At 49.4% G+C, this 9,949-nt stretch overlaps 1 protein-coding gene across 1 annotated transcript in view; it reads left to right on the top strand.

The window, feature by feature from the left end:
• CCDC88C (coiled-coil domain containing 88C) overlaps positions 1-9,949 on the top strand; it is a gene marked incomplete at its 5' end in the record, with an annotated part of 152,360 nt that overhangs the window by 5,401 nt on the left and 137,010 nt on the right. Inside the window, one exon of the mRNA XM_011949794.1 lies at positions 3,045-3,153. Within this exon, the coding sequence (XP_011805184.1) occupies positions 3,045-3,153 (109 nt within the window). The remainder of the gene's footprint in view (positions 1-3,044; positions 3,154-9,949) is intronic.

Here is a 9,949-nt window from a genome sequence, read left to right on the forward strand (position 1 = left end):
CCATTGTATCTGGCTAATTTTTGTATTTTCAGTAGTAGAGTCAGGTTTCACCATGTTGGCCAGGCTGGTCTCGAACTCCTGACCTCAAGTGATCCTCCCACCTCAGCCTCCCACAGTGCTGGGATTACAGGCACGAGCCATCGTGCCCAGCCAGCTTCTTTTTCTCTAGTGGGAAGTTGTTATGAAAAGGAATCCCTGGGGGCCCACACTTTAGACTTGGAATTCTTGGAACTCTTCAAGTTCCGACCAGCTACCATGTGTGCGTCCTGTCCTCTGTCACCCTGATACTAGAGTGCTGGCCTTTTATGTTTTAGGACTATCATGTAAAGATGATTGTTGTTCTGAATGACAGCTTTTGGGGAAGTGCAGTTGTGTAACGGTTATAATAACATCTTCCTGTGGTACAGAAGCAAGTATAGTCCAAGTTTGCTAATGCAGACGTGGGCTTCATGGAACCATATAGCCTTTGAGGGCCGGAAGGATTCTGTAACCATTTTGCAGCTGAGCACACTGAAGCCCAGGGAACTTTGGCTAGGCTTGGGACCTGGACTAGAACCCATGTCTCCTGACTCCCATTTCCTACAGCATGGAAAGGTGAGGGTTACGGGAGTGCTGGGCAGAGTGGAGATTGAGATGTGCCTGCCTTAACTGTAGTTGAGGCTTTTGTTTTGATTAGTGTCTTGATAGCCTCTCTTTACCCAGAAAGGCTTAGTTAAAGGAGGGAGTACTAATAATCACGATAGATAGCTTAATTACTCATACAGTAAAGGTCAGAGTTTTTAGAGTGTTGTTTCAATGAGCTATTTCTTCCAAGAATTGGGGAGAACAAAAGCAGGGATGGTCAGAGGCTTCTATGCTGTGATGTGAGGGGACTCCCAGGTTCCTGACCCTAAGTGTATGCTATGCCTTTGCACGTGCTGGAGATGTCCACGATGCATACTGAGGTTTTCGGCTCCTGGCACTCCTGGGGTGGTCCCATCTGACTTCAGTGAAAGATGGGACTACAATGACAAAGGCGAAAAAAAGAAGAAACAAAAACAAAACAGAAAAAGTGCTGCATGTTCTCTGAGTTCTGCTATTTTAAGAAGCGCATTTGTCACTGTGAAATTGATTTTCGTCTTTTAAGGTATCTACAGTAAAAGGAGGAGAATTGTACCTTTAAGATAAATTACTTTATAATTCCAGGAACACTTTTGTAGCTAAGAATGCCTTTGCAGTTTAAATTCTGAATGCCTCTTCTTTTTCTGAATTAATTTTCACAGAACTCTTAACCTTGATTTTCTCAGTTATGCATGACTCCAAGAGAAACATGTAACACGTAAGTGATTTGGCCACACTCCATCACTGTACTTCCAGAAACATTTGAAACGATTTCGATTTGTAGGATTTTTTTTTCCTTTGTCAATTTTCTACTAATTATTGGCTTTGAATGAACCAGATGGCATTGAGATTGATTTCCTTAACTCCCCACACCAACCCCCAAGAGGCTCAGCACCTTCGTCACGGGGCCTGGATGACAGAAGAAACTGTGAAGACAGGCCCTCCTTTGAATTAGCCATCCTTCACGGTGTCTTGGGACCGTCAGATGGAAGGGAGGCCTTTGTTATGAAAAGCAGCGCGCAGTCTGTGGAGGGGTGGAAACGAACTCAGTAATGCTGAGTGCTCTCGTCTGATGGAAAACGTTTTCTGACACTGAGCGTTTTGAGAAATGTCCTGTATATAGATGAGGAAGGGACATGATACATCACTTGATGTAGATTTCTAGTTGCATCACAACCAGACCCGACTTTTGCCCGAGGTTGGAAAATAAATGACACTTTGGGGATTTCCCACGTGAATTAATTGTGTCTCTTAGCATTTCTTACAGGGTGCCTTGTACACCATAGAAGTGTCATAGATTGATTATACCAGTTTCTCAAATAGGATTTTTGTCCCTGGAATTTGTAAATCATAGGGAGGACCAGCCCAAGACCAATTCACATGACAGAGGCAGACCTGTGTTTAGTGGAACATTATGATTTTATTGGTATGTTAAGTCAGAAAAGGTACCCTTTTGGCCTGGCACGGTGGCTGATGCCTGTAATCCCAGCACTTTGGGAGGCTAAGGTGGGTGGATCACCTGAGGTCAAGAGATTGAGACCAGCCTGGCCCACATGGTGAAACCCTGTCTTTACTAACAATACAAAAATTAGCCGGGTGTGGTGGCATGCACTTATAATCCCAGCGACTTGGGAGGCTGAGGTGGGAGAATCACTTGAACCCAGGAGGCGAAGGTGCACTAAGCTGAAAGAGCAAGACTCCATCTCAAAAAATAAATAAATAAATAATAAATAAATAAATGTACCATTTTAGGCTGGGCACAGTGGCTCACGCCTGTCATCCCAGTGCTTTGGGAATCTAAGGCAGGAGGATGGCTTGAGGAGTTCGAGACCAGCCTGGGCAACATAGTGAGCCCCTGTCTCTATAAAAAATTTAAAAAATGTAGCTGGGCCTGTAGTCCTAGCTGCCTGGGAGGCTGAGACAGGAAGATCCCTTGAGCTCAGGAGTTTGAGGCTATAGTGATCTGTGATGGTGCCACTGCACGCCAGACTGGGTGACAGAGTGAGACCCTGTCTCTATTAAAAAAAAACTACCATTTTTCTCCTTCTGTCTTTCTTGATGTTTCACATATTTTTCTTTGTTCAGCTTTTAATTCTAATCTTGAAATATATTTGGCTGGGCTGGTTTTATACAATATGACATTTGGGGTCTGCACTAATATGTGATCTTTTCGGGTACTCGGAACGGTGAGAATGGAAACGGCATTGACGGAGGGCCTGCGGTGGGCCACGTGCTCGGGTCAGGGAGCAGAAAGGCGATGTGTGGCTCACCTGAGGTCCTGGCTTAGCAGTGGCAGGATTAAGATTTGACTTGAACCACAACTGCCACAGCACGGCCTCATGGTCACCTAGGGACTGGAGGACAAGATGCTGGGTCGTGGCTGGGAGAGGAAGTGTGGCAGCTGCTGGGAGATGCAATTTCCATTCTCGTGTTTCTTCCCCTAGAGATCCCAGGCCCACAAATCAGCGCATCAATAAGCACGTCAACAATGATGTGAACCTTCGCATTCAGAATTTGACCATCTTGGTGAGAAGTATTAAGACCTACTATCAGGTAAGGGCAGTTCTGCTGTCAGGAATTCTGATGTGTGTCCATCAGTATCGTCACTGTCACGGTTTTCTCACAGGAGGCCGGGAGGAAACGGTGCTTACGTTTAGGCCTCTACTTGTTGAAGTTGGTCGCGTTCATGTGAACCTTCGCTGGGGCGTGTGTGAGGAGGAGATGGTGTGTTGCTTTCTCGTGTTCAGTGAACGTTCTTGGAGCTGGAAGGCCCCAGAGAGGAGCCTCGGTTTGCAGTCTCTGCCCCGGGAATGCAGTTGAGTGGGGACTGGCTGGAATGGGCTCCCCGAAGGTGACCCTGATGTGGTTGTTGTCCCCAGCCCCTGGCTCAGTGGTTCTTTATACAGGAGCCATTCAAGGGTTGAGGGAGAGGAGGAACCACAGGAGGGCTATGAAGACCTCAGGAGACTGAGGCAGAAGAATCGCTTGAACCTGGGAGGTGGAAGTCGCAGTGAGCCAAGGTCGTGCCACTGTACTCCAGCCTGGTGACAGAGCAAGACTCCATCTCAAAAACAAACAAACAAAACCCAAAACCCATCCCAGCCTTGGGAAGGCCAGTTGAGAGTCTTTGATGGTGTCAGTGATCTCTGTATGACCAACGTGGATGGAAATGGACTGAAACTGTGTACCTTGGAGCCCTGGCTTTCTTTTTTTGTTTTTGTTTTTTTTTTTTTTTTTGGGACGGAGTCTCACTCTGTTGCCCAAGCTGGAGTGCAGTGGCGCAATCTCAGCTCACTGCAAACTCCGCCTCACAGGTTCACACCATTCTCCCGCCTCAGCCTCCCGAGTAGCTGGGACTACAGTCGCCCACCACCACGCCCGGCTAATTATTTTGTGTTTTTAGTAGAGACGGGGTTTCATCGTGTTAGCCAGGATGGTCTCCATCTTCTGACCTCGTGATCTGCCTGCCTCGGCCTCCCAAAGTGCTGGGATTACAGGCGTGAGCCACCGTGCCCGGCCGGGAGCCCTGGTTTTCAAACCTTTTCTTAGCAGTGAAACTTTCCCCCTATATGATTTTTCTTGAGACCCCAGGTGAAGCCCAGTGCACTGTGCTCAGCTGTCTCCTCGGCCTCCAGGGCATCTGTCTGGGTTCCTGGGACCCCGGGGGACACAGATTGAGAACTGCTCAAGAACAACTCCCTCCCAGATTCAGGCCAGCGTTTCACTACACATGTGACTAGACTCCACCTGACACCTGTTCCTCGCACTTGGCTTCCTGGGCTGTAACTTAGTCTTGTTCTGGGATTGGGGAGCATCTTTGGATGTTGTGAGGCCTCTGTTGATGTGAGGAAGCCCTCTGGCCAGCCATGACTCCCCTTGTGCCCTTGTGCAGTAGTTGCTGGTTCTGGGGTCCGCTGAGGGACTGCTGGGTGGGCTGCCAGGCAGAATGTGTACTGTGGCATTGGGCTTTGTGCTGGGCCCAGTTCCTGTCGAGGGCTGTGGTTGCTTCAGGAGCCCTTGCTTCTGCTTCAACATGAATTTGAAACTGAACGTGAGAGGAGGGGAATGGACAATGGCCTGGGTTTTCTGGGATTGTTTCCATCCTCCTCCCGTTGGGTGGGGGTGCTGGCGTGGTTTGCCTGTGCGGGCCAGTTCAGTGAGCCCTCTGTGCTCAGTCCGGAGACCACTGGGAGAGGGGCACCATAGGGTCTCTGGACATTGTGTCTGGGAAGCTTAGAACCAGCCCCATTCCTTTAGTTCCAGATGTCTGAGGAGGGGGCCGAGGGTCAGGGAGAGGCCTGGAGGACTGGTGTGGGAGCTTGTGACAGTTGGCTCTGGGGAGTGGAAGGGGAGCCACACTCAGCATGGTGTATGCTATAGGCAGGGGCATTTCTGCTGGTGTCGCCCTCTCGACAGCCATGCACAGAGGCAGTGGGGCAAAGGCGATGGTGCTGTCAGTGACCTGGGCGTCTGTGATGAGGGCTTGGTGGCTGTGCTGGCTGCTCAGCAGGTGCTCAGGGCATGGACCCTGTCTGCAGGTGCCATTCATGCCAGGCAGGTGCCTTCAGTACTGTGTGCTAAGTGCTGGAGGAAGCACATAGTGCTGCAAGTTCAAGAGGCAAGACCCCCTAACCCAGCCTGCATGCGGGGAGCTGGGGAAGCTTCTTGGAGGAGGTGATAAACTGAGTGGAGTTTCAGTGGGCAGCTGAGTTTCTAGTTTGGAGGGTCATGGGAGGGAATGGGCAGGGCTGGCCAGAGCCAGCGGTATAGCACTGGGCAGGTGTCTGCATCCCTGTCCTCCCTCCTGCACTGTGAGCTCCTGGATGAGCTTGGATGTGATGAAAGTCCCAAATGGAGGTGAGGTTTCTGCAGGTCTTCATGAGTAGCACAGGGCAGGCTCTTGCTGGAAGCTGTTTGGCCATAGAGATGCCATCCTCTGGCCCTGCCAGCCCAGGAGGACTTCTGCTGTTGGTGACCAGCCACTCTGAGGGTCCAACTCTGGGCCGGGCAAAATGGACTTGACACTCGCTTGAGACTGTGTGGGTTTGAGAAGCAGTTTGCTGTTCTTGGGGTACTGTGCAGAGTTCCAGAAGGTGGGAGGTGGCCACACAAGGTAAAAGATGGCCAGCCCACCCTCAGGGTCCAGAAGGACTTCCAGGTGGAAAGAGGACCCTGCATCCCTGCTCCCCCTCCTTTTGTGCTGGGAGCTCTTGGAGGACCGGGCTGGTGTGCGCCGGCTGTCTTGGCCCAGCTCAGAGCAAATGGTCAGTCAGTGTGTGCTGACAGCACTTGCTGCTGACCAGGGAGTGGTCACTGCCTCTCAGTCCTGCCTGCTTGAAGGAAACTGACAAGACGCTTATGTTCAGGGCTGGCACATTCCGTGTGGACAGTGTTCTGCTGTGTGTATTTTTTTCCTTCCAATTTATGACAAAATAAATTTCCTGTCATATAGGTCGTACTGTACGTGCTCTTTGTAAACAGCTTGGAAAACAGACAAGTAGCACAAGAAAAGACCCACCCGTTAGCCCAGCACCCGGTGACAATCGCTGTTAACGTTTGTTGTATTTCCTTCCAGTTCTTGAGTGAATAGTTTTTGTTTTTTGCCATTGTGGTTGTGGCCATATATACAATTGCGTATCCTGCCTTTTTTCCCTCCCACCTAACATTATAGCGCAAACATAACCGGTTATTATAGTCAAGGGGTATTCCAGAATGTCAGAGCTGCCGCCTGAAGGTAACCCTGAAGGTCCTGAAGCCTTGGAATTAAGTGGCACAGACGTCGTTCCTTACTCTGACTGGGGTGCTGCGTGGGTGGGCCCCCCGCTCACATGTGGCTTTTCGGTAGACACATCAAGTTCGCGCAGTCTGGCTTGGGGTTTTGTTTGCCAGGAGATGGCTTTGTGCCCCTAACTGTCCCCTTCTTCTCTGCGGCACACTGGAGCAGTGACCGTCTGGAAGGCCAGGCCTCTCCTAAAGAGCATGGGCCGTGTCACTAGGATGCTCAAGTTGATCTCTGAAAACCTAGGGAGGCAAAGGGTCCTTGACCTTTTCCTGAGCAGGGCATAGGTCAGCAAGTGGGTGGAAACCAGTGTGGCTGAGATCCCATCCCACCACCGGCATCTAAGCCAGATCCTCCGCCTTCCTGGCTTACTGCATTGGACTCTTCTGGGATTGGGGCCCTGGAATCTGCATTTTCAAAAGTTTCCCAGCTGCTTGAATCTCACCATTCCAACGGGATTGACAGTGGTGGTTCTCGAAAGTGTGGTCCCTAGATCTGCAGCCTCGCTGGGAGCTGGTTAGAGATGCAGATGTAAGTTGGGAGTCTGTATTTTAACAGGCCCCCAGGTGACTCCGAGGCACATGCCCATGGGAACCACTGGAACCGATGGGGGAGAACATTTCTGGTGATTTCTAGAAGAGTCACATTGAACTGGATCTCCTGGGCAGAAGGAACTCAGTCCTCACCAGGTGACCCTTCTTCATCACATATACCAGATGCATGTCTCATCACCCCAGGGCAGGAAGGCAGGGTCTCAGAATGGAGGAGGGGAAGGAGAGGATGCGGTGACTAGGAGGTTACCAGAGGGAGGAGGGGATGTCGAGGGAGTAACTGGGAAGGGGCAGAGAAAGCCAGAGTAGGACAAAGCCTTGGAGAGAGAGCACCTGGGTCAGTCTCTGCATTCTGGAAGAAAAGGCTGGCCTGTCCAAGGTGGGGACACTGGCTTTGGGACAGTGCCCTCAAATGGGACATCTGCTGAGCAGCCTGGAGGACAGGTGAGGATGGGCCAGAGCCCCACGCTGCCTCAGCCTGGCTGGCCAGGGTCACCCTGTGTCCTCTGATGCTTGTTTTACTCATTCAACAGCCAATCTCCTTTTCATCTGGCTTTTTAAAAATTTAATTTAATTTTTTGAGATAGGGTCTCACTCTGTCACCCAGGCTGGAGTGCAGTGGTATAGTCTTAGCTCACTGCAACCTCCCCCTCCACTGGGCTCAGGAGATCCTCCTACCTCAGCCTCCTGAGTAGCTGGGACCACCAGTGCACACCCTACACCTGGCTACTTTTTGTATTTTTAGTAGAGACAGGGTTTCACTATGTTGGCCAGGCTGGTCTCAAACTTGGGAGCTCAAGCAGTCCTCCTGCCTTGGCCTCCCAAAGTGCTGGGCTTATAGCATGAACCTGTAAGGCTCGCAGCATCTGTCCTGGCTTTTTTTAAAATTAAATTTTGGATTTGTGTAATGGTTCGCTTTTTCCATTAAGAACCTTGAATATTTACATTAAATGCAGATAGTGGAGTCAGGCTGAAAGTGAGGCTGTTGCAGCCGAAGTCTGCTGTGTGCAGCAGCGGCTGGCCTGTCTATGCTCTGGGGTTGTGCCTGGCATCCCATCCCCATTCCCTGCCCTAGACACCTTCAGGCTGGTGCCTTGTCCAGAAAGGACCTCATTGTCGTGTGAAGTTTCTGAGGTTTCTTTGGCTTTGTGTTGTGGGAAGCACTTCAGATGGTGGCCTGGATACATTCCCTGTGGGTTGATGGAGACGTATGTCTTTGTCATCGAGTCCACACGTGGATATCTCATCCAGTGAGATCGGGACCCTTGGATGGATGTGGGGACTTACCCATAGGACTCACTCTGAAATGAGGTATTTGCTGTTTCTTCACGTGCCTCTCCTCGCCAGGTGCAGAGGCTGCAAGGCTGGGGTCCCACCGTCTCTCTGGGTGGGCTGCTGTCCTCTGAGCCTCCTGAGTGTCCTCCTTCAAGCGAAGTGGGGGGGCCTGAAATGCTACAGTGGCATGGTGACCAGAAACTGCGAGATTTAGAGTTTACGATCTGCTCAAAGAAGTTTAGCTTTGTGGGTTCCTTGAGCTCGGCTCTCTGACTTCTGGCCTCTAGTATGGGCACAAGGCCAGAAGCTTCCTTATCTCAAGTGAAACAGAGGAATAAATACAGCCTGGGTGCCTTTGCTTCTCGCAGCCCTTTCTTTTTCCTTTATTGCTTTGAAGAATTAAAAATAAAACAGTACAAATGGTCATAACGAACACTCACGTACCTGTCGTTCAAAATAAATACGAACATATGGTTCTATTTTTCCGTATTTGCTTGAGACCTTTTCTTTTTTTTAAGAAGTAAAAATTTTCTGTTAAGATAGACGTTCCCACCAGCCACTACTAAGCCCTGTTGTCCTTCTCTCCCTTCCTGGGGTTAATACCTCTCATTAATTTGGTGGTATCCACTTAACACTTTTATCCTCTTGCTGTGTGTGTGTGTGTGTGTGTTGTATATATATGTGTGTGCACACTCTACACACTTGTGTACACACAGAGCTTTGTGTGATCTTTAGATGAGACTTCCATAAATGGCAGCACTTTGCCTGTAACTTCTTCCTCTGCTCAGCCTTATTTCCGAGATGTCAGCCTCTGTGGTAGTTGTATGAGATAAGCTTGCTCTGTTTACTAAAAATTAGGATTATCTTTAGGAAATGTGGACATTTTGTTTGAAGAAGGAAATTTTTTTCTTTTAATTTTTGTTTTGTTTTTGTTGCTGTTGTTCGAGACAGAGTCTTGCTCTGTTTCCTAGGCTGAAGTGCACTGGTATGATCATAGCTCACTGCAGCCTCAACCTCTCAGGCTCAAGCAGTTCTCCCACCTCAGCCTCCTGAGTAGCTGGGATCACAGGTGTGTGCCACCATGTCTAGCTAATTTTTTTTTAATTTTTAGTAGAAGCAAGGTCTCGCTGTGTTGCCCAGGCTGGTCTCAAACTCCTGGGCTCAAGCGATCCTCCTGCCTCACCCTCTCAAACTGCTGGGATTACAGGCATGATCCACTATGGAAAATCTTTTGTCGAAAGCAAGAATAGAAGGAAATGTACATTTGACATTGTTGGTGGAAACAACACATTAAACTTGTGGCTGTGTCTCATTTGTGTGGTCTGGAGGGTTTAGTCTGCTTCACTGCTTTGATGGGCAGGGACAGGATTCAAGGGAACTTAGAGTCCGCTCAGGCCATGGCTACTGGTACAAGAGGCATTTGCTTTACGAGTAATAATACGTTGTATAGAATTTGCAGAGGAGAAATTAGTTTCTCCACTTTTGACTTCAAAGGTTAAAGAGGAACCCCATATTTTTGATTTTGTAGCTCATGTCCACATTGTGAGGAAATTAAAAATAACATTTTTGATTATAAAAATATATTCTGGCTGGGCACGGTGGCTCATGCCTGTAATCTCAGCCCTGTGGGAGGCCGAGGCAGGTTGATCATGAGGTCAGGAGATGGAGACCATCCTGGCTAACACAGTGAAACCCCGTCTCTACTAAAAATACAAAAAAACTAGCCGGGCATGGTGGCGGGCGC

The sequence above is a fragment of the Colobus angolensis genome, unplaced genomic scaffold (assembly GCF_000951035.1).
Source record: "Colobus angolensis palliatus isolate OR3802 unplaced genomic scaffold, Cang.pa_1.0 Scaffold3, whole genome shotgun sequence".
In the NCBI taxonomy this organism is placed as follows: Eukaryota; Metazoa; Chordata; class Mammalia; order Primates; family Cercopithecidae; genus Colobus; species Colobus angolensis.